At 31.5% G+C, this 26,540-nt stretch overlaps 1 protein-coding gene across 1 annotated transcript in view; it reads left to right on the forward strand.

Annotated features, from left to right (window-relative positions):
* Positions 1 to 26,540, forward strand: part of Reps (RALBP1 associated Eps domain containing) — a 114,266-nt gene that overhangs the window by 62,366 nt on the left and 25,360 nt on the right. The window contains exons 9-11 of the mRNA XM_075363266.1: positions 2,290 to 2,350; positions 11,060 to 11,187; positions 17,128 to 17,189. Coding sequence (XP_075219381.1) covers positions 2,290 to 2,350; positions 11,060 to 11,187; positions 17,128 to 17,189 — 251 coding nt within the window. The remainder of the gene's footprint in view (positions 1 to 2,289; positions 2,351 to 11,059; positions 11,188 to 17,127; positions 17,190 to 26,540) is intronic.

Consider the following 26,540-nt stretch of genomic DNA (forward strand, 5'->3'; position numbering starts at 1 on the left):
GCTGAGAATATAATATTATATAACAACGACCAGTATACTGAAAACAGTAAAATTGAATATTTTTTAGGTTTTTATTTTTTATTTAACAAATTAATGAACGGTAATCTCCTTTTTATAAAAATATTGTTAAGTTCTCTCTTTGTAACCCAAATGTAATTTTAACTTTTTAAATGGAATTTCCTCTTTTAAGACATTTTTTAACTCAGAAAAAATTTTTGAAACATTGTGACCAACTGAAGGGTCATGTTATTTAAGAAAGTGAGTAAAATTACAGTCAAGTGTGAAATGTCTGTGACCATTATTTTTGTTTATCATCCATGCTCGAGGCAACAGTAATTTAGTCATTTCATTGTTGGTTGTTTATATTCATCCGTTTATGAGGGCTACAATTCATGATCCCACCAAGTGTGAGGTAAGAGGAGCAATCTGATTTTTAATGCTAAAAAACAATTCCACAGCTGAAATTCACAGGCAAATTTGTGATGTTTACAGGTGAAGTATTATTAGTGACACTAAAGTAAGACAGTGGTGGCCATTCATTTTGAGAAGGGAGAGTGAACATTCATGATGAATATAGTGGCTGGCTGTGTGTGATAACAGTTAATTTGATAAAAAAGTTACAAAAAAATTGAGAAAACTGGCTTCAAGTTCAGTTATCTTTGATTTATAAAGTTTTGATTGAAAAATTGGGTTAAAGAAAATCATGTGCCATTAGGGTGCCAAAGATTTTAATTAACACACACACACACACACAAACACACACACACACACACACACACACACACACAAAATTCAAAATTTTTAGAAGAAATGTATAAAACAAATAAGGTGGGATGCTAATTTCAAGAGTTTGTTTTGAAAAAACAAACTGAAATCAGACAGTAAGGCAATTGGAAAATTTTCAATTGTCAGTGCTATACCTCTGATTTAGCTCCCAGAAATTATTTTCTTTTTCCTCACCTTAAACAAAGGCTTGCATCACGAAGGTTTGACAATGGCAACAAATTGAAAAATGACATTTTAGTGTGGTTTAAGTTGCTGGTGGCAGAACTTCTTAAAGAGAATGAAGAAACAAATAAAGACAGCTATGTAGAAAAGTAGTAAAAATAAATGTAGTTTTTATGCATAAGTAATAAAGATTGTCCATAATTTTTATTTCAAAATAATTAATAATTCTACTTTAAAACAAGCTTCTTATATATGGATGCACTAATGTTCACTTAAAATTCATGTACAGTTTTGAATTTTGAGTGCATATGTTAATTAATTTGAAGAATTAATAAATTAAATATTTTATGGAGTATGAAACAAAACATTTTGTTGCATTTATAGAAAATACGTAACACTAAGTTAATCTATGACTGTCAACAAAAACCACTCTTACGTACACAGTATTAACAGCAAGCTCAATGTAAAATTACCAGTTGATGTAAAATGTGTTTTTCAAGGAATATAAAGATAATATAAAGGATCAAATTAATAAAATGTATAAACATAAATAAAAATAATGTAATTTCAAATTCTCTTTTATTTATTTCATTTGTAGTTAAAAATAAAAAAAATTACATCAGTAGAATTTCTTACTATACATTATCAGGTAAGAATGTTACTTTCAAAACTAAAAACTAAATATACAAGATGACATGACATACTAACAGTGTACACACCAATAATCTCAGCGAGCCAAGAGGAAACAAATTAATCTACAGTGATAGTCATAATATAATGGGCAAACCAGATAGTATTATCTACAGATGCAGGGAAAAATAAAAGTCTTAAATGAAATATTAGAATCAACGTTGTGAATATCACCTCACAGAAATGGGACAAACAAAGATATTTACTACAATATCAAAATTTTACTTTAGTTTTTATATATGAAGTCCTGAGTGCACTTGAACTATGTGAAATTACAAATATGTTCATTTTTACAAAAAGAAATTTTAAAATAAATGCAATTTGGATGGAATATGTTAATCAATTACATGTGCAAGGAGTGTTTTTACACACACAATTAACAATAATGCTTCTGAGCTCTGCTGAAAAGGTGTTGAAAAAATCTAATTTGAATTAATTATGACTATTAAACTCTGAAAGGCGTTTAAAAGAACAGTTTTAATTAAATTAAATAACATTTAATTTAAAAGGAAGTTCTTTATAATTTTTAATTGCTTTCTATGTATGTTATTTTGTGGTTGTTACAAGGTAGATATTCTTCAACATAAGGTAATTTTTATTGTAATAAAGTCAGTGTGTTTTGGTTGATTGTAGTAATTTCATGTTTTACAGCCCCATGTCCTGGTGCTATTCCTCCACCTCCTCAACCGGTCTTGGAAGAAATATCAGCAGGGTATGTATTGTATGATTTTTAATGGATCAGTATTTTATTTTAAATAAAGATTTTAATTCTATGAGGCTTACAAAGTATAAGTTAAAGTGTGTTGATTATGTGAATAGGCTGAAGGCCTTTAGCTCGGGTTTTGCTTTTTAATTTTGTATTAAATCCTATTTTTGAATCTCACTGTTTTGTTTGTTAGGATTGCCTATGAGTTAATTTTACTTAATTTTATTAGTTTTCAAAGCTATCTTAATAGATTTTATTGAATATTCAATGAAATAGAAAGATATATTTATTCAAATTATTTACTGTGTTTGGTTTAAATATAAATTTGCTTTTTTCTGCAACGCTGATTAATTTAATAAATATTGTAGATACTAATTTTTTATTTTATTTTAATATCTTAATGTCATATGAACATAACTTTTGACATAAAAGTTATAAACATTGTTTTTTTGTTAAATTAATATAGTATTCTTAGTTATAAAATGTTAAAATACATGTTCGAAAATTTGTTTTGTAATAATATTTCATTACTTTAATTAAAATAAGCTGTACTTGAGCTTTTACATATGAGGTATAATTTGTTTAACTCAAAAGGGAATGAAATTACTAATGTACAATTCCTTAAAATTTGAAGGATTTTAGCTCAAGTAATTTGGATTCAAATTATTGAATGTGCTTCTTCAGTTTGGGCAAATCCAGATTTGCATATTTGTGGCGATTTTCTGTTGTGAAAGTTTATTTAACTGTGAGACAGCAGTTGTGACTCCCACTCCCAAACTACATTATATAATGAATTTTTAAGATAGTAATACAGCATGAGTAATGGTAAAAATGGTAAAATTCAATCAGTTTTGTCAATTTCTAGTTTGTGCACGATTTGTACACAGTATTATTTTTAAATATGTGCCAGTACCATCCATTTATTTCAGACTTAATGAAATTTTTTTTTTTTTGATCAGAAGTGTAAAAATATTTAGGATTCAATATTTGTATGTCTATAAATTATTGTATTAATACACACACTTAAAATCAGGTAACAAGAATTGTTTTCAATATGTGCCATCAATTTAATGTGATATAATAGCAGTGCATATGTTTGTTTATTTATTTACTTGTGTTTATCCTGCTTGTAAATGTGCTATTAAAATAGTTGTTGATTTAGCGTGTATGTGGTCATTTTAAACCCTTATGGAGCGATATATATTCATTTATAATTTTCCATTTTATTAACTTGAAACTATCCTATAACATTTTTAATTATTCTTATATTACTACTTTCATGTGTAACTTATGTTTATAACCACACGTTTTTTTTCTGACTAAACTTCTATGCACAGGATTTGTGCAAGACTTTACTGTTGTGTTATGCATTTTATTTTTTTAACGGATCAACTTATTCAGTAACGTTTCTTAGAAATGTATGAAATAGTTACCATTTTGTTTAAATGCTTTACATAGAAAATGAAATTTAGCAAATGCTCTTACCTCAAGATGACCCATTTTTCAGAATGAGACCACTAATTAGAGAACACAGTAGACTTTTTTTGAAACTAGTTGTGAAAATGATTAATAATCTATGTTTTGGTTAGGATTATTTTAGTTCAAAGTTTTTTGCCAAAATATTTATTTTTCAATTCCCTTTAAAATGATTGTAACAACCCTACCTTTGTCAAAAATTATTGAATTGTCTCCTCATTGGAATTCTTGTGGGCTTGGCGTATAGTGGTCTTATAAAAAAAGATTATTGTTTTAAGATAGGGGCATTTGCTAAATTTTCTAACAGTTGAAAAATTATTTAAATTATCTGTACTTTTAACAAAAAATTTTTTCTAAAATGGGTTAATGAGCGAGTTGACCTTTTAGTATTTTTGTGCTCTTTCCAGTGGTATACAGCATCATATCCACTTCTGCACAGGAACAGATACACCTATTCTTTAATTGACACCATCTGCTGATTTTATTGCGGTAAACAACACTATGAATAAATGTACTTGTTTAGTTCTGAACAGAATAAAAAGTTTGTACATCATGTGTATATGATGCTGTATACATCTGACCATATCATTAGCAAAACAACACTATATGCATTTGTATTTGTTTACTTCTGAACAGAATAAGAAGTTTGTACATATGGTGAATAATGATAATAATTTGCAACATGGTTAAACACGCAAGTTTACAAGTGATATCATTTCTTCACAGATTTGATACATTTTTGTAAGTGTTGAAACCAGTAATTTTTTCCCCAAAACATAAAAGCTACTGAAATCTTATCCAGTGCTTTAATGGTTTATTTTCAAACAACTTTACATGTGTTCACATTACACTGTTTCAGTGATTTTGAGTGAACTGTTTCATTAAATTTAATTAATGAGCTTTGTGTTTGATTCTTCATAGCAGTAACAAAGCAGATGTTTTCATTATAATTATAATACAATTTACAATTGTTATGAAGTTAATTTAGTATGTAGGTGTTAAAAAAATTAGTTCCAATCAAGAAATCGTGTTTTTTCCTAAACCAAAAATATTATGGTGACGATGGAAGGCCAAATATTATCACATTTGAAAAAATGTAAGTTAGAAAATTTTTTATCTATGAATAGTCTTCAGCACACATTATTATAGTTTAAAAAAAGTTTTTTGTTACAGTAAGGCTGCAAGACTATCTGGGATCATGATTGGCCTAAGACCAGTTTTTAAAAGCAATTTAGTTAATGGAAACAATTTTTAAACATGATGGTCAGATTTATCTTCTGTCATCACATCCACTTTGTCCTCTCAATCGCCTTATTAAACATGCCGATAATGCTTGCCATAAACTCTATATATTAGAGTGTGACTAATATAACAGTGTTTCAATTTATTATTTCTTTGATTCTGTTTGATGTCATTAGATAAGTTTATTTTGATTTGTTTGTTGATCTTTTTATTCCAATTGTTCTTCAGCAGAATCCAACAATGTTTGGCTAAGTTCTGAGACAAGCTCCATCTTGTTTCAGTGTTGGCAGCACCCATTCAAATAACCAATCCTGAAACCTTCCAGCTAAAGGAGAGTAATTTCTACACCTGGTTAGTAATTTTCATAATGTCAGAAAACTGTATGAGACTCCCAATTTTTATTTACATCAACATTGTCTTCAAAGTATGGATTGGGCCTGTACCCTTTAAGTCTTGCTGCTTAATTCTCCATTATTGTTTTATGTTGTCACTTTTAGCACTTTTTGAGCCATTTGTAATTCAACAATTTAGCTAGCTATATCATGAGCTTTCAACCAAAACTCCTTACTGATATTTTCTTTTGTGATAACACATAATATTAAAAATTGAAATTGTCGATGTGTTTGTTTACACAAATACATTTTCTAGAGCACTCTTATAGTACATAGAAAAATCAATTTTAGTGACTTAGGCCAGTTTGGTTCTCAGGTACAGAACTATACTTTTAATTCATTTTTGTAAATGTAGATTTTTTTAATAAAAATTTCTTTTTGAAGACTTAGTTCAGTGGCTTTTTGTTCGGAATATTAAAAAAAGGTGTACATATGAAATGTACAAGTATATTCAGATGGTTACAATGTTATCAAGGTTTGGTTTTATTGTAGAGACTACCTGTTGGAAAGCAGCTGGACTCAGGTAATTGTATATAGTAGATTATTCAAAAGAACCAGCTACTTTATATTCAAAGGAACCTACAAATGAAGGATTTTCCACTGATCCTGGACATTTTGAAATGCACTCAGTACAGATTTAATTTGCCAAGAGAAGGTTAAAGAAGATTTATTTTTAACCAGTAATCCTGACATTATGTAAAAGAGGATTTTATTCATTGTCTGATGTTAGTTCAGAATTAGAATATGGCGCCTAAACTTCTAAGAAAGGTAATAAACAAGACTTCACTTAGCAGCAAGGCAAAAAACTGGAATGAACAATTGGTTTGCAATATACAGAAAAGTAAGCACTTAGCTGGCAACAGTTATAAAGGTAAAACAAATTCCTGCAAAAAAATTAAACCACCATTTTTGAACAAAATTAAATGCTATGAAAAAAATTTCAGATATTCAAAGAAAGGAAATTTTTGTCTCATATTGGTGTTTCAATAAAATCCACAGCATAAAAAGACAATTCATTTTGTCATCCACTGAAGTCAAATCCAAGGAATGAAGGAGGACAATGGGTAGTACAAAATCAAAAAATTCCCTGATGTACAGTTTTCAACTTGGAGAAAGTGAGATTTTGTAAAATTATGTTTAAAAACATGTTATACTGTTGTTATTAATTCAATAGAAACAAAAGGACCTGGTGGGTTAGCAGAAATAGGTTAAAGGTTGGTTTACAACAAGCAACAAAATTCCAGGTGAGGTAAAACCAAATTGTGATGCAGGATGTAGAATTGATGCCAATGTCCATAAGTCATTATTTATGGGGAGAAACCAAAAGACAGTTTTTAAGCTCACATCTTAATTTAGAAAAATTATAATTTTTGTATTTACTAGTTTGTATTAAAAATAAAATCAAAAATATGTGGGTAAGAAATGGCTCTACATGGAAATTTTTCATAATTATTTCATATGTCATTTAAGCAGCCAGCTATGGACACTTGTGATGTGTGTGACTCCTATTTAGTTAAAATGAAGGAATAACAGAACTCGTCTAATACACAGGCAAGTTACAATTTACATTTTTCAGATGAAAAACTTGATATGAAATGAAAAGTAAAGGCACAAGCTGCAAAAATTTACAAGACCCTAAGTATGCTGTTATTAAGTAATCACTAAAGTTTTTACAAAAGAAAATTATGGAAATTTAATTTTACAGTGTATTACTCTTCAGATAGGAACATCTGCTGCATGATATGGGACGAAACAAAAGCAAGACGTGGAGGAAATGAAGTGGCATCAGCTATTTTTAAATTTGGCTAATCAAAATATTCCTAACTCGCCCATTGATGAAACAACTTTTTTAGTTCAATAATTGTTTCATCCAAAACATAAATATGGCTGTTGTAATGCCTTTTTATTATAATTTACATAATTACCCTCAGGTGAAGTGTATTAACTATAAATTTCTATTAATAGGCCAAACACACTTGTAGGCTGACAATATGCATGTACTGATAGAAGGAAAACAAAAACAAAAAATTCCTTACTAATACTTATTATTTTAATAAAATAAAAATTATTTCATACAGCTATTTGTTTACAAAGAGAGAATAAGTAATAAAAAAAGTAATTGTATTCAAACAAAAACAAAATTTAGAGAAAATTTTCATATTTATACGTTAAATTTTTTATAGTTAACAAGTTATGAAAATAAGTTTATAAACAGTTGTACTGGAAAAACCTAATAGGATTATGACTACATGTGAAATGTCTTTAGCATTTAGTAAATTAATAATTTTATAAAGTAAAAAAATACTTATTAAAACAGTAAAAATGATTTTTATGCATAATTTCCATAATTAATTCAGTATGTTCATTTTACAATACTGAATTTTTTACTTTTAAGTATTTTTTATAACATAAGATGCATAAAAAAGATCAGTTTTGAAAAGTTAAGAGTTGTAAGCTTTTATGCTTGAAGAAAAATGTATAATTTTTTGTAGCCTTATCATTATATTTATGTATTATATGTTTACATTACTATAATAAATTTTGAAAAATAACTTCTGCAATAGCAGAACACATTTATGGCGAGCATGATTGGTTGCTTCACATATATTTTGAACATAAAATTTTATACACCATACATTAACTGAGTTGAATCTGGACATGCATTTTTTGATATTGTAAATTTTTTTATCTATAGAGGTCATGCCATGTTTGGCAAGTTCTCTGGAAATTTTCCAAGTCTATCGCATTTTGTTTTATCGGTTACGCATTTTGAACATATGATGTTTGTATACTGTATAATTCACGTATTAATTCTGTAGATGTTAGATTTGTAGTTATAGATTTGGTCATTAGAGCCAACTGCATGATTCATCATCATCATCCATAAACCCATATTCAGCTTAAGGTATTTATTTGTAGAGCTGGGTCTCTGCTATTTCAGCAAGGTACTAGTTGCCTTATCATAGATGGCTAAACTTTATCTATTGTAAATTTCGAGTTATCAGTTGAAGAAACAGATTTTAAAGCTATTATGAGTCAATTATAGTATATTTTTCCCTGCGATAACTATTTTTTTCTTGCATATGAAGTAAATATATATCTTGTAAATTGATGTGTTTTTGCAATTTATATTAATATAAGAATATAGCTAAGTTTTCATTTATTAAATTTTAATTTTGTACCTTTTCAGTTAAATCATAAATATGTTTTTTATAAAATGCTAACTTTATTTCTGTAGGGATTAGTCAAAACTATTACACTGATATAACTATTATTTCATGAATATTGTATGTTTTACACAATCATAATATCTTTGTTCAATTAATAGAGTCCAATTTTTTTAGTTACAAGTTCTTTAACTTTTTTTTAGTTACATTTCTGTACATAAGTGGGAAAGATATTTCTCAGAAGTTATTAATCTTTTGTATGGTGAAATATAAAATCAAATTCTAACAATTTCAGAACATATTATGTAATATAACATTTTATTTAATAAGTAACTTTTTAATTATATTTAATATCTTAGATATTTATAAGATGAGCTAATTTTTATTTTGATTATTATACGTACCGTATTAAGTGTTAGTACATGTGTGGTTTTTTATTGTGTTAAATTGTTAGTGACTTATCGTTCTGTTTTTGTAACTTCTTTTATTATCAGTTCTTGACAAAATATTCCACTATTATATTATTGTTTTGGGTAGGGACTTTTGCTTTGCTAATGTTAAAAAAGAATTGTATATATATATATATATATATATATATATACGAGGATCAGTCAATTATTATCTGCAATATAGTTATACATTTTATTGCAATACAAATAGGAAACTTACATGTACATCATTTTTCAGCATAGTCCCCTTGCATTTCAACACACTTGGTCCATCGTTGCACAAGCTTCCTGATGCCCTCATAAAAAAGGTTTTCGGTTGAGCTGTGAGCCAGGAATGCACCGTTTCTTTCACTGTTTCGTCCAAGGTGAATCGACGGCCCCTTAATACCTCTTTGAGTGGACCAAACAAGTGGTAGTCAGAAGGGGCAAGATCAGGACTATACGGAGGATGAGCCACTACTTCAAAGTTGAGTTTCTGGAGCGTTTCAGCAGTGTGGGCAGCAGTATGTACACGGGCATTGTTGTGCAATAACACAACACCTTTTGACAGCAGTCCTCGGCATTTGCTTCAAATTGCAGGCTTCAGCTTGGCAGTAAGCATCTCACTGTAACATGCACTGTTTATTGTCGTGCCCCTTTCCTCATAATGTTCCAGTACTGGGCCTTGTGAGTCCCAAAAAACCATAAGCATCAGTTTTCCTGCGGATGGATGGGTCTTGGAACTTTTTTTGCAGGGTGAATTTAGATGTTTCCATTCCGTACTCTGCCGTTTACTCTCCGGCTCGTAATGATGGATCAATGTTTCGTCACCAGTGATGATTCTGTCTAAGAAGATGTCCCGTTCGTTACCATAGCGATCCAAATGTTTTTGCAGATGTCCAAGCGCATTTGTTTATGCAACTGTGTGCGTTGTTTTGGGACCCTTGCACAGACTTTATGAAACCAAAGTCTGTTGTGGATGATATTGTAGGCAGAACCGTGACTAATTTGCAGACGATGTGCCACTTCATCAATAGTTACTCGTCTGTCTAAGAAAACCATGTCACGTGCATGCTCTATGTTTTCCTCATTTGTGGTGGTAAACGGTTGTCCGGCTCCTTTGTTGTGCGTAACACTTGTGTGATCATTTTTTAATTTTTCAATCCATTTGTAGACACTCTGTTGCGGCAACACACTGTTCCTGTACTGTACCGAAAGTCTTCTATGAATTTCGTCCCCTAATTCACCTTTCGACTACAAAAAACATATCGCTGAACATTGCTCTTCTTTGGTGCAAACAGAAAGCGAAGCAACCATGGTTAACTGCAGAGCAGCGATAATGGAACTAACCTAGCAGCATCAAACCTGCACAGACATAACAACAATTAAACCACGCATGCGTCATCTACGCAACATGACAGTATTACCAACATAAACAAAAATATAACTGAATTTCAGATAATAATTGACTTACCATTGTAAAAATCTTTGGTAATAGTAGCATTTTATTAAATTATGAATCATAGTATTTTTCTACTTGTTTTTTATCTGAACTTACCAGGCCATTGTGTTAACTCTTGGATATCAGTTTCTATTAATGTCTATTATATGAAACTTGGAGTGATTTTTTTAATATTATATGATTATTCTCCTATTATCATTCATTTTTATGTAAAAAAAATTATCAGCTTAATTCAATGTTATTGGTAACTTGCCTGAATCAGGCGGTATACTATTTTTACTTGCAAGTCCATTGTTTGCTAATGTATAATAATTTATTTCTTTGTTTGTATTATAACCCAAAGTTTATTTAAAAATGATTTTCTCTGATATTTTGATGTTTGTGAGATGTTACGTCTCTAAAAGTACTGGTATTTCACTTTATTTATTTCAACTTATAACTTGTTTAACTATTACTTCTTTAACTTATTTATCACTTTTATTTTTAACTTTATTTATTTTAACTTTTTTAAACAATTACTTTTTTAACTTTATTTGTCTATTTTGTAGTTGCTCAGGTCCAGCTAGTTTACCTGCTAATTCTGTATCAGTTGTTAAAAAGGATCCACCACCTCCTCCTCCACCAAGACCTTACAGGACACATGCACGTAGTTCATCACTTGATTTAAACAGATTAGGTTGGTATTACACTTTGTCTTAGCATGAATATTTTAAAAATATTATGTTTATGCATTATTTTTGTTTATTTTGTTATTATGCTTCCACAAAACTAGACATTAACAATGCAATAGTTTTTCTTTTTCTAGTGAATTGTCATTCAGTAACGTTAATTGAACTCCAACAGCTAAAGTTCACTGATGAGAATAGTCTCCATAGATTGATATTCTACTTAAATTTGTCGTATAATTGTTACAAAATCAGCAGAAAAATCACAAAATTATATTTTGTAATTCTTTGTTGATACTGTGCAAATCATTTTAAGTAAAATGTCATGTATTTTTTATATTCATATCTAGTTAAAAAATAACCACATTTTACCTTTTCCAAGGTTTCACTGCATTGCAAAACAACTATAAATCAGCTGATTAGCTATGATGTTAATTGCTTTGATTGAATGAGTTTTGTAAGAATAATTTTAAGAAAAATTTTCTCTAAAAATCATCGAAGATAACCAATTAAGAATTTAAAGTTAAAAAAATGTTATCCTTTTTTAATGTTTACATACTGATTAGATATACAGATGTTCATTTCAAGGGCATCACTGTTGGCATCTTTGCAACTGTAAGAGCCACAAGAAATTCTAATTGGGGAACTTTACCAATTTTTTTAGGGTATTAAAAATATATATCCACATCTGATGTTTCATTCATTTTTCAAATATGTCAGCAAACAGTTTTTTAAATGACATTTGATATGATCTGCTATATGTTTTTAAGACCCTATTTTTATTAAAAATTTGGTAAAAGATATCAATTGAAAATTTTTTTTTTAACCTATCCCTTAAAGTGGTGTTAAAGCTACTTTTAAAAATGTTTATCATGTAAAAAAATTTATCACTTTCTATTCATTAATGAATTTTTGGATAGAATAAATCAATTTAGGACTAACTTACCTTCATGCATTTCTTTCTAAATCCAACCATATAAGTGCTGCAGTCTGTTAAAATGGATAAAATTCATTACTTAGTAGATATGGGAGAGGAATTTTTGTTTTAGCGGGTGCTTTAAATCATAGTGAAAATATAACATCATGAAAGATTATTACATTTTTTCAAGCGCCTAAAAAAAGATTAGAAAAAATTCTTACACTATCAAATGAAAATTTTGTCTTATGTGTAAATAAAGTGAGAATGACTAGTGCGAATATAAAGTAAAAATTAAAACAAAGACTACTATTATATTATAAAATCTTAAGACAGCTTATTACTGTATATACATTTATTTTATTAACAAAAACAGAATGAAAATGCTGTATAATAACAAAATAGAAACAAGAAATATAAATTTTTGGTTTTTGAGAGGAGTTTGCTCACTATTGTATAAATTCAAACTTGTGCTCTTCTGTAAATATCATTACAGCCTACTGCAATGAATGTTCAATTTTTTGTTGAACTCTAGCCATCATTTTTCCTACTGAACTACATGACATATTTGATTCAGTATCCCCAAAGATAATGGTTAAGGAGTGATGAATACAGCGATCTTGCTGGCTATACATGCAGTCCATTTATTTGGAAAATGATATTTAAAAATACTGATACTGCCATGTTGTTGTATGTTGGTGCTCTACCATGCTGAAATAACAGTTGTTTCGTTTCTTAATGACACATCCTTGATAGACCCCAGCACTCAGCAAAGTATCTTCTGTAAACTCAAGATACTATTTGTCATCAAATTAACATAATTGAATTTTACTGCTAATGTATTTGATTGTTTAATATAGTGCATCAACAGTAGATAGAAAATTTCACCTAGTTGCCTTCTCTTATACCTAGTGAGTTTTGTGTTGACCGATAGATACTTTTTTCTACTAATCATCCCATTGTTTAGGAAATTTATATCATTGTAGCCTGTCGTAATCATAATGTAGCAACAAGCTTGTATACATGGTATTTGCTTTTTCAGACCACTGTAGGTTCTGTGCCGATTGAAACATTAAACATCTAGCAACTTTTTATATACAGCTCAAAATTTGGTAATATGTCTGTTTAATTTCTTCTGTGAGTATTTTATCATTATGAAATCAATTTTTAATCAAAAGCCTTTAAGCTAAGATTATCAGTTATTTGTAAAAATAAAAACCTTGTGGTTAGGTTCATGTCTGCATTTCTGTCTGGATATTTCTCTTCACACACACAGTCTGTTAAATTTTAGTGTTTGTACTTAGAAAATACATATCTAGTTTTTCAGTGTAAAATTTATTTAAAAAATTAATTAAACTGTGTGCCAAATTATTTTTGAAATTACACTAAAGGATAGTTAATTGACAAACTAAAGGAAATCAATTTTTAAATCAATCCTTATTAACAAAAACTAATTATTTTTAAATACAGTAAAGTTATTTATTTTGGCAGTTTTAGAAACATTTTGGCAATTATTTGTTTTGGTAGTTATAGAGATCTGTGATAGTGAAATTAGAATATCAACAGAACTAAACCAAATAATGTACAGGTGATTATTAATAGAAATAAATAGCTGTTTTTTTTTTTTAAATGGCTCATTTATGAAAACACATCTTTGTTGTGGTCACCTACTCAACCTTTGTTAATAACTGAAGGCCTACAGTGGTTAAAAAATAGCCGATTATTGTTATTTAACCTTCATTGCTTTATAACAACTTGTTGATCAGTATCAACAATTTTTGTAAATGTATTTTTTGTAAAAAAAAAAAATTTCTATAGAGATTAATTAAACATTTGCACATTATATATACAACATAAATAAATATATATATAATGTGCAAATATATACAGTTTAAACCATATATATGGTTTAATATATATTTATATATATATATATATATATATATATGGTTTAAAATCTGTAGTTAATAGTATTTTCATTGGGATTTAAAGCCAGTTATGTAAAAATTATTAGCTGTAGCATTTTAAGAGTTATATAGAAAAAAATTTACTAAATATAAATATGTCTTAAAGTGATATTCCTACCCAAAAAGTACTTAAAAAAGGAGTTCATTTTAAAAAATCTATTTGCAGCTACATTGCAAATTTTTTTTTTTGCCCGGTCTAGTGGTTAACTCATTGCAAACGTCACCTGTTTAACAAATAATTTTCAAAGTAAAAGTGTTCTGAAGATCAAATCCTACTAAAAGTTAGTTGCTTTTATACGGACATAAATACTCTACAGTGGATACCAGTGTACTTTGGTGGTTGGGGTTCAATTAACCGCACACTTCAGGAATGTTCAGCCTGAGTCTGTACAAGACTACACCTCATTTACATATCATACATATCATTTTCATCTCATTGGTCTATGGAGGGAGGGGGTTGCTTATTGTTCACTAAGAATAAGAAAAAAATATTGCTGAAGTAGATAGATATCAAATTTGGATATCATAAAAATAGTTGGAAGTTTCCTATTTAAAGTTTCTCAGTTCTTATAGTTGTCAATGATGATCTTGAAATGAAAACCTGTATGCATATGTATCTCTACCAATATGCGTATTTGATCAATAACATCTATAAATAATCTCTTGTATTAACATTTTCAATTACAAAATAGTGATGATTTCAATTTTTGAATATTTTTTTGTAACTGTTATGTTTTACTTGAAAAGATCTGAAATCATTTTTGGATAAAATGACTGTTCAGTTATGATTGAAAATAACCAGTTACATAGGAAATTACTACATTGCATAAGGCATGACAACGTTTGAGTTCCAAAATTAGATAAAAGTCAAATTAAATGAAAAATCTCAGGATGCTTTTAACTTGGATGAGACCAACTTTTTTTCATGAAATTTTGGTAAAGCATTAACTTGGCGTCTATATGTTAATAAACTGCTTTCAAAAATGTGGTAGAATTTTCCATTCTGCAAAAATATTGTATTTCACCATCTTGAAGTTCCAAGCATCAGTTACTTATTGAAAAAGAAGAATTCATGTCATTCTATCTTAAATCTTCAATTTAGTATTTTTTATGTTTATACAGGTTGGCACATGAAATGATCTAACATTTAGTTTTGTTAAAAAATATTTATTTAAATCGCAGTACAGAAAAGTAAAATACATGTTTATTATATACCTGGAGATTATGTTCTGCTTATCACATGTTCAATATGACCACCATCATCTTCAACACAAACTACTATGTTGTTAGTAATTATACGACACATATCCTTGGTTATCTCGTGGCATACCTCAATGATCAGCACTCGCAGTTCCATCACTGTACGAGGATGTTTAGGAAAAATTTTTTTCTTTAGAAATCACCAAAGAAAATAATCACACGAATTTAAATCAGGACTGTTTGGGGTCAGTCTGTCCAAACGCAAAGCAATTAGGAAATCGATTTGAAATGAAATTTGCGTTAAAAGTTTCATGTAGAAAGTAAAACAACAGCATTAGCAGTGTGTGGTCTGGCTCTATCCTGCATGAACCACTCATTTTCTAATCAAAATCCTTTTACAAGAAGCTGAGGAACAAAATTATTATGCAGTATGTTTAGATAGTGTTCACTGTTCACTGTCTGTTCAAAAAAGAATGGCACTATTACCCTGTAACTTGAGATAGCGGCCCATACCATAATTCTTGGAGCATGAAGCACATATGGATTTTCAGAAGCCCAAAAACGCACATTTTGTTTGTTAACAACCCAGTCTAGATGAAAATGTCCCTCATCTGAAAACCAAACATTGTTCAACAATACTTCTTGGTTCACAGTCCACTTAGCGATTGCCATTATTTGGTGCTTGTTGTCAACCATTAATTTAAACAATACTATTTTTTTGTACGGATACAAATGCAAATCAATTTTTAAAATTCACTGCACAGTAGATTGCCTAGAAATCCCAATATATGCTGCTGCTGTTCTTGTTTATTTTGCCTGGGCTCCTCAGCAACGCTGCTCTGACAGCTTTGACATTCTGTGAATAAACATTGGCAGGCCGTTCGAGCTTACTCTTAAATACTGTACCATCACTTAAATTTTTCATAAAGTGTAAATATTGTTTTAAATGAGGGCGACTGCCGAGTTTGAAAATGTGCACGAAACTGTCATTGTGTAAGCACCACAATTTTCGTTTCATTAAAAAATAACACAGTCTTTATGCGCTGTTCAACAGTCAGTCTTCCTTTGTCAGCCATCTTGAAACAATATACAAACAGTGCATTCAGAAAGAGAAGAAACTAATATTCATAAACTGCTGTCACTTCTGCCAACATAAAACACATTAATAATTATTAACCTAAACAATTATTGTCAAAACAAATGTTGGATCATTTTATGCGCCATCCTGTAGATTACACTTAAAATGCTCTTTTATTGATACATGATAATTGTTAATAATTGTGTTGTCGTTTGCTTTCTATTGTGTAACTTGAGTTTTGTTAATTATTTATATAAAAGACAGTTATGAATGGCAGAATAAAATGGAATATAAAGAATCGGTTAAAAGTAGAAATGTCTACTATAAACCCAATAAATTCATTGAACCTTATTTCTCTCTTATAATAAATAGCGAGAATTAAGTTTGTAGTAACTATTGTCCCTAGAAGCTTTTTTGCTTGATGATATCACCACATAAGCTTGAAGCTTGTGCATGGAATATAGAAATGGAATTCTGTAGTGTAATGAAAAATGCCATTCCTAACCAGTATTCAAACCCGGGACATGCTACCATTTGCGCCATGGAGGCTGGCAGAAGATATTTAATCTTTTGGAAAAACATACACGATAAACATTGGACTAATATTGTGATCATTTATCCTGAGTTCCACAGGAATTGCACATTTATATCTGTAGCTATTAAATTTACTCTATTTCTTCTTCCACAGTAAACTGTTGTTCATAAATAGGAGTTATTTTATATAAATTATAATTTATATTTTTTCTGTTTTATCATAATTATTATGCTCTGTGTTTTTCATTTTGCTTAGGGAAGTCTGGTGGATTAATGAATATGCCTCCAGTTGTTCCTCCAAGAATTTCTCCAGGGACTGTAAGTTTCAATTTATTAGAGAATTTGGAGTTTGTTTATTGATAATTACTATTGCTATATATTAATTATGTTAGATTTTAATTTTTTAAGATCAGATAAATATTTTTCTATTAATTAGATTTATAGATTATGAATATGCATGTGTTTTTTTACCATAATGTAAATAATTTTACTCCTTGATCATGAAGTAGATGATGACTAACTCAAGAATGAGAAGTTATGTAAATGTAATAATAATGAAAAAATAGAACATAATGGGGAGGATTCGGTAGAAGAATTTTAAGGGATTATATTGTAAGTCAAAGAAATGATAAGGAACTAAGTGTTCAAAATATTGTGTCGACTGTAAACTAGTAATTTCCAAATAATTTTCTTAAAGAACATAAAGTAAAAGATATGCATTGTTGTAGCTAGGAATACAGGAAGGTGTCAGGCAGACTGTGAATGGTTAGACAGAGATTTCCAAACAAAATTTCAGATTAAAACATAACCAGGAGCAGATAATGATACTGATCATGTATTTGTACTCATGAAATGCAGGTTGAAGTTTTTAGAAAATAAAACAAAAATTCTGAGATGGGATTCAGAAAATGTAGCATCTCAATATACAGAGTGAGTCAAAAGTGTGAACCTCTCAACAATTTTAAAACAGTTTCATACAGAATACTGAAACTTTCAGGATAAGGTACTGGTCAGCTACTTTACCTTTTAACAAGAAATAAAATTCTAACTCCCTTCTTGGTGTGGGAGGCGGTTGCCCTAGGGATTACAACTCAGATATCTTAAATGATAACACCCTATGTGTGATACATTTTAAAGGTCATTTGTGATCATTTTAAAGATCTCTTTCAGACAAGAATACTGGTATAAATAAAAAGTTAGTTTGATGTCTGTACCCAAAATGGCAGCGGGATAAAGTTTGGATTTTGAAAATTACTGAATTTAATAAGGTCAGATAATAAAATTAAATAAAAAGAAAACCGATTTAAATTTTTTTTAAATTTAATTTTTTTTAATACAAAAAATTGTTTTTGTTCCAATTTAATAAGTAAATAAATAAAAATATTGTCACCAATCATGCTGATCAGCTGATCATTGAATATCTCTTACCATTGTTGCAAAAATGAAGCTTACTTCATTGTTGTGTAATAATCCGTTTAGAGTGTTAGACTAAAGTGTTAGTTTCTCATGAGAATTTATTGTGTTGGCTAATTAATTTTGCCTACCTTTACCACATTTGTAAGCCTTTTTGTTATTTACATCTCTTTTACCATTTTTAAAATTGTTTTTTACTGAATTAATTTTTTCTGTGCTACCTGCTAACTTTCTATCAACATATCACTTAACGAACAGGAAAGGGTCACACTTTTAATGATGAGGGGCTTTGGTGATAGAGTTAGGTCGGACAATGAAGTTTGTGAAATGTTTAGTGCAATATTTAATAATCATAACCCTATTTCAAAAGGTACAGTGTCAAAAACCATCAAATGATTTGAAGAAACAGAGAACAGTAATAATAGGGGAAAACCAGGGAGGCCTAAATCTACAACAAATAATAACAAATTGTAAGAGATTATGCAAGAATTTATTGAGAATGCTCATTACTCAACTTGAACAACAGCACAAGAACATAATATTAGCCAAAGTTCAGTGATTTGAACATTAAAAAGGGAAAATTTCAAACCCTTCAAAATCCATCTGGCGCAAGGACTTAATGAACATGACTACGATCAAAGACTTGATTTCTGTGAAATTATGATCAGTATTTGTGTAGATCCTAATTTATTAAACAACATAGTTTTTAGTAATGAGGCTACATTTTTTTAAAATGACAATGTAAATTGCCATAACTGTCGATACTGGACTGATTTTAATCCACAGTGCTATCGTGAGGCATATACACAGTATTCAGTCAAAGTAAATGTATGGGCAGGTATTATTGGTGGACAATTGATAGTGCCTATATTTATTGATGGAAATTTAAATGCAGTGAAATATGAAGCTTTGTTTCTTGACCATGTCATTCTAAACATTCAATATGTTGTGGGCCCCAACTTCCAAAACATTTGGTTTCAGCAAGATGATACCCCACGTCATTTTGGTCCTATTTGAAATTGTATATGCATTTTTTCGTGTAAGATAGGTTGGTTGAAGGGGTCAAATAGAATGGCTAGCAAGATCACCCAACTTATCACTTTCAATGCGATCACAAAATAAGTATTGTTTATCATAAAAAGCCCCAAGATACTGATGATTTACAAAATTGTCTTATTCTTTAAGACTTTGGGAATTGATGTTCCACAGCCCTAGCCTCTGCAGCTTTTCTTCCCATTACACAAGAGCAGAACATTTTACACTATACATTATACAGATACACTATACTGACAACACTACATCCTAACCCCATAGGGGGAAGACCTCCACCTTGTGATGTTACCGATCGCCACACCACCCTCTCCGTTCCAAGCCCTGAGGGGCTTTACCTGAGATCATCTTGACTCTCTAACTGATTACATCTCATAGTCATCAGCCAGGCCTTGGTCGGGATGCCACCTATGTAAATGCCTCGGCAGACATTTGCAACAGTAAAATACAAATCAAATTTCGCCTTCACGTAGGCCTCAAACGAACATCTTCACATCCAGCCTATCATGATTCCCTCAAACTAACTAACTGAAACCGCAGAACTGCGAACCCCGTGCCTAGTAAAGATTTGACAACACCGTTCGTGACTGTGAATGCCTCGGAGAACAAGCGAGTTTAAATTAAATCAGTGCTACACTCATACCAATCAGAATTATGTTTTATGCAGCATAGAAATTCAGCCCTACACTCAATTAAGTCGACCAATTAAGGTCACGTAACAAGGGGAATGCAACCTCATTCTGGTGAGCCCAGCCCAGCCCCATCATAGTGTCTCACATGGCATTACCAAGTCACGATCAGGACCACTACTGATGGAGGGAAGCCATGCCGCCGGTTGCACAGGTACCATACCCCAGCAGCACAGCCACCCCCACCAGTGGGAGCCCCAGAGCAAATTACAAATACCAATATAACCACGTCATGATGCCAATGTGCCTACCTCCAACCAATCCAGTGCCTAAGTCGGAACCCTAACCACCTGGGATCCTACCACGATGGATTACCTCGATTAAACTCCCTCTGCAGATCTACACATTGCAAGGGCACGAAGAAAACCAGCTACTATAGACCATTCCTCGGGGATCATCCAGCTGGTACGGAGATCCAGAAAGGAATGTATTCTCTCAAGTCCCTAACAGCTTGTGAACGTTCAACCTCATATCGAGGACAGATGTAGAGGATGTGGTCCACTGTATCACCAGTCCCACAGTATGGGCATTGATTTGAATCCACCAAACAAAACCTAGCCAAACTCGCCTGAAAGGCACTATGCCCAGAGAGAAACTGTGTGATATACTGAATGGGGAGACCCATCTAATCGCACCTAAATTAGACATTATAGGAAATATACCATGCGTGTAGCGACTTGTGGCGGATTTGTCCCACCTGACCTGGCAAGATGCAAGGTCCGGTCTTCTATCTCCTGCTTTCGTTCTGATGTCAATAGGTTATTTATCTTGGAAATGTAGCATTCCTTATGCACATTAGCCAAGATATCTATTGGTTTGACTCCGGCTATAACACTGGCTGCCTCCTGTGAGACTGTTCTGTAACCGCTTATAACAGCCAGGAAGAGGAGTCTCTGGGCCCGCAGCAAAATGTCCATGCAATATTTAGAAGCTATGTGCTGAGCCCAGACAGGCGCAGCATACAGCATAATAGTTTCATTGACACCTTTGTAAAGGATGTACATGGGTCGTTAATTCAACCCTAATCGGGATGAATGACTTTATGGATTCCATAACAAGCATCAGCGGCCTTTTTTAGGACATACTGTAGATGAAAAATTCTCATTAAAGATAACACTCAGATATTTTTGAGTCGTAACGCACCGAATGGGGAGACCAGCCATCCAAACCTGGATTCGTCGAGAAGCAGCTAATTGGTCCTTAAGCAGCATCATTGTGGTTTTCTCTGGGCTGAAAATCATTTTATGGACTCCACAGTCAGAGTGTCTCACAAGCACGAGCAGCTCGGAATTCTACCTCATTATGCAAATCCCCTTCAATCAGTAGCAGCATGTCGTCAGTATAAGCGATGACACAACAACCACATGGCAACTTGTGAAATGTTTAGTGCAATATTTAATAATCATAACCCTATTTCAAAATGTACAGTGTCAAAAACCATCAAATGATTTGAAGAAACAGAGAGCAGTAATAATAGGGGAAAACCAGGGAGGCCTAAATCTACAACTAATAATAACAAATTGTAAGAGATTATGCAAGATGTTGCTTAAACGCAACATCGAATCGAATTCTATTATCCAAAGAAGGGGACTCAGAACACTACCCTGAGGGCCTCTTTTAGTTAAGGTCTTATGAACCTATGAGCCACCATGATGCAGGGAAACGGTCCGATGGCTAAAATAACTTCAGAGCACTTCTAGTTCATTTCATGTACACTTATGCTTCTGCATCTGAAACAGGGTAGAGGGCCATCATAAGTTGTTAAATGCCCCGGATATGTCCAGAAAAATCCGTAATACATATTTACATGGACTGGAGGAAGCTATATCCATCACCTTTAGTATAGTATCCTCAGTGCCTTTGCCTGGTCAGAAACCCTACTGGTTGTCCATTAGCAAATCTAACATTAATACGCAAATAAAGGTCCTTCTCAAAAACCATGCCAATCACGGGCAAGAGCGTTAGTGGGCGGTAAGAAGAACTAACAGTAGGATCTTTGTCACCACCTTTGAATAACACCAAGTCTCCATGCTTCCAACATACCGGAAAGTGGCCGGCAAAGAGCAACCTATTATACATTCTAGTTAGAGGACTAAGGACCACTGGAAGTGCTCGAACAAGCAGCTCCACTGTGATACAATCATATCTGGGGGCCGTGTACCGGGCCATGTTACAGATCACCTGGCACACTTCCGCTTCAGTGATGTCAGAAGATTGCATGTCGGTCTTGAAAATCGCCACTTACCGCTTGACATGGTGGTGGTATGAAACCTCACCCACCATAGTGTCATCTGGGAGCAAATCATTCAGCAAAAATTTAGGACATGGTCCTTATCAATTACCACCCTAGCAGGTTGACAAAGCTGACTGGAGGACATCTTGCTGCACTTATGTCCAAGGGCTCTGTACACAATGCCTCAATGGTTTCTATTCCCTTTCTCCTGAACGAAGGAGCACCAGGAATTATGCTTGGAGGACCTAATGCTATGAAAGTACCTAGCCCTCGCTCTGTGGTAATCTGCAGTTAGGGCTGCTTGCCAATTGGGATCACCCTCTTGTTGCGCAGCCCTTCTATGTCGGTTCACAGACTGCTTCATTGCTGTCAGATTTTGAGACCACCAACCAGATATACGTTCCACCACTCCAAAGTGAAATTTTCTGCCAGAACATCTAATGGCAGGGCATCAAGGTCTCAAGAAAAAATCTTCAGTCTGGACTCCAACAAAGAGGAGAATTTCAGCCAGTCCGCCTTTCTATGCAGGAAGTGGAGGCCGGAGCCTCAGACCGATGCGAACAATTGCCATGTTTGTAGCCCTCCTCGCCACAATGGGCACATACCAAGGCAAACTTACAAAATTTAGCCCTGCGACCATGTCTACAGCACTTGAAACATCTTTGGACATCCACGATATTGCAATGTGTTCCAACTATTCATGTCATTTGCCATAAAGCTGATGGTAATTTTATTACTTTGAGATTTATAATGTGATATATCTTTGTGTTTTTATTTCACTTTTAGCATGCGTTACAGGCTTTTTACTTTTAAAATGAATTTTGTGTTTCTGGGTTTTTAGTTTTTAATTGTCTATTTTTATTTTAACATTTCCTTTTTTTACAACAAATATATCATATCCAGGTGATGAGAACATGAAACTAGTTTTTGCCATGCAGTATCATACTTTTACAACTCAGTAGCATACTGTTAACAGAAGGGAGGTCATTTCGAACATTAATTAAAATTATAAGCAAGTAAATAAGCAAACATGTTTAATAAATAATCTTTTTTAAATAAATTTATTCAATAATATCCATATAATCAAATTTCTATTCATTTATTTATTTGCAATAAGATTTCCTTAAATTATTAATATAATTTTTTCCAAAATTCAGACTTTATCCTGCTGCCATTTTGGGTGCAGACATCATACCAACTTTTTATTTATACCTTTTTCTTGTCTTAAAGAGACCTTTAAAATGAATCATACAAAGTTTGTTACCATTTAAAACATTTGAGTTACAATCCCTGGGCCATCATCCCCAAAGAAGGGGTTGAAATTTTATTTTTTATCAAAAGGTAAAGTAGTTGGTAGATACCTTATCCTGAAATTTTTTATGTTTTATTCTAAGTATTTATCTATTTATTTAAATGTATCATTAGCATGAGCGTATTGTGGTTATTTTTATTAACAGGTTTGGCACTTTTAATTAATTTGACTGCAAAGATTTATTTTCATGTAAGTTTTTATTTAATTCTTTTATTTTTGGTTATTTGTCATTTATGCAGATAAATTTTGTTAATACCTTATTTATTTAAATTGAAATTTTTTTAGTTCCTAATCTTCCTTTTGGTTTTTGTCAGTATTTCATTTTAAGTTGTTTCAGACTCAACAATTTATATTAGTAATCATCATCATCATAATCATCATTATTATTATTATTATTATTATTATTATTATTATTATTATTATTGTTATTCTTTTTTAATAGGGAAACTATTAAAACAAGCAATTATAAACATAATTATTTTCAATAATGTTCAAGTATGTTTGGTAACAATAATTTTATCCTTTTGTAACATTTAATTGATAGAGCATTTGCAAATTAAGAGCAGCATTTGTGATTAAAGAAGTCTACAAAAACAGCGATTTTATAGGTACACAATAGTTATTTTAATATCCATTAGAATTATATGGTGCCAACAGCCCTTGCAGTGAAAGTCTGGTTGCAGACTGTAATCTTTATTCCACAAAATAAACAGATTACAAATTAAAATAAAATTATTTACAATTATAAATTCTTAATACATAAGCTTAGTAGACACAACCAAACATAAAATAGAAGTAAAATAATAAAAGTAACAATTATTACATAATCTTTGTGGAACTAGGTACCTACCCCCTTTAGTAATAACTTTATTGGAGGTTACCATCCAATTATTTTCAGTGAGTAAGATAATAAACTAATCATTTATTGAATAATGGTCAAGTGTGGATTTCCAAGCCGGATTTCAAAATTAATTACACGATACAAGTCTTGAAGTACTAAAATTTCAGCTAGTGACAAGATTATATATACAGATTAAATAACTCAGAATCATAAATACAATACAAGAATACAGTGATAAAATTGAAAGTGAAATTAATTTTAGATAAAATTTAACTAATGATAACAGAAATAAAAATATGGAAATTTTGTAGTCATTGATTCCACTCAGAATCACAGCCCAAACAATTAAAAAAACTCTCTACATCTTTAATTGACAACAGCCAGTCATAAATTGATAGTGAAAACCTTTTAGAGTCTTCTATGGATTTAAATTCCCTTGGTAAGTTATTAAATATTTTTGAACCTAAGTTTGAATAAAAACATTCAAATAACTCAATTCTTGGCTTAGGAGGAACTGCCCGCTTACCACAAAGGCCTTGTAATCAAAGTAGCAAGGATTTTATCCTGTTTACAGCCTTCATAATATGTCATTAGCATTCTATAGAAATACATGACAGGGCAAGATCTTAATGCTTCTGAATAATGGAAAGGATTCATGTCATCTACTTTTACCCAATATTATATGTACTACATGCTTCTGAGCAATATAAACAGATTTAAAAACACTGTAGTAAGCTCCACTCCAAAATATCACCCTATACTTTAACCTTGACTCTATAAATGAATAATACAGCGATTTTAGAACTCTTAACAGGACAATATTTTTTTAAATAATGTTTTATTTGTACAAACACGTAATTTCTTTTTGAAATTAGTAATATGAACATTCCAGTATAGTCTAATGCCCAAGTATTTTACAGATGTAGCATATGAAATGTTCTCACATGAACAATAAGTATTCACCTTGCATCCCAACGAGTGATATTTAATACTTCCGACATTTTCTGCTATAGTTTGCAAATTGATGTTCATGTAAATTTGTCTTATTTACTTTTAATGAAATTCCATTCATCACAAGTCACCATCTTATGTGGCTTGTGATCAGCCTTAGGTCAGCTTCCATATCATTTTTAATACTTGCCCCTCTTACATAAATTACCTTGCCCCTCTTACTAAGTATATTATTGACTCTAACTTGTTGGTATCTACCACTCAAATAAGACTTAAACAAGTTATTGCACATGCCTCTAATTCCAGCCGCCCGAAGCTTTTCCAATAACTGAAATTGAAACTGATGAGAGAAAATGGAAAAATCTGGTAAGTAAAGGAATCAATGGTGGTAGTAATTGTAAAGAAGTTAAAAAAGTAAAGAATATATACAGTAAAGAATTTGTTACAATTTATTGAAGTGTGCAAAAAAAAACCATTATGGTTAGACAATCAGTAAAAAAGCCTACTCTAATGTTGAATGAAAGAAGAGGTTTATCTCTAAAACCGGGGATTGGGTAAAATAAATTTTTCTATTAGCAAGGTTTGGAAAGAAATAACCTTCATATAAATACACTCTTTTATGAAGTTGTCCTTGATATGCCTACCCTATCGGGGGGGAGTCTTCTTTGGAGGTTGGCATCCCCACCGGCCTGGCCTCTGCAACTTTTCTTCCCACTACACAATGAGCTGCAAAATACTTTACTCTATACACATATAGTACACCAAGAACACTACACAAATTACAACATACCCTTACACAACTACACAACAACATTCTACACTATTTCTTCTTACACATATACTCACTTGGTGGTGTTGTAATACCTTATGAAACGCAACCATAACTCAAGGTGGAAACTATCATGCTGATGGGTAGATGAGTCTCAAACAATGTCCTCTGGGCACATGGGTGAACCTAGTTGTATTTAGTTTTACCTCCAGTATGTGTGTGCTCTGCTGAAGTGGTCTGTTACATTGGTGGTACTCATGGGACCAAAATTACAAGTCCACAAGAAATCCCTATGATGGTTGGTGGCCCATCTGAAAAAACCACCAAAAACAATCCTGTGAAAAGGCCTCGATCAGCTTTGTCTGATGAGGATATCAGTAATGGAGAAAACAGCAAATTGTGAAGCAACCC

Source organism: Lycorma delicatula, chromosome 1 (genome assembly GCF_047948215.1).
Source record: "Lycorma delicatula isolate Av1 chromosome 1, ASM4794821v1, whole genome shotgun sequence".
In the NCBI taxonomy this organism is placed as follows: Eukaryota; Metazoa; Arthropoda; class Insecta; order Hemiptera; family Fulgoridae; genus Lycorma; species Lycorma delicatula.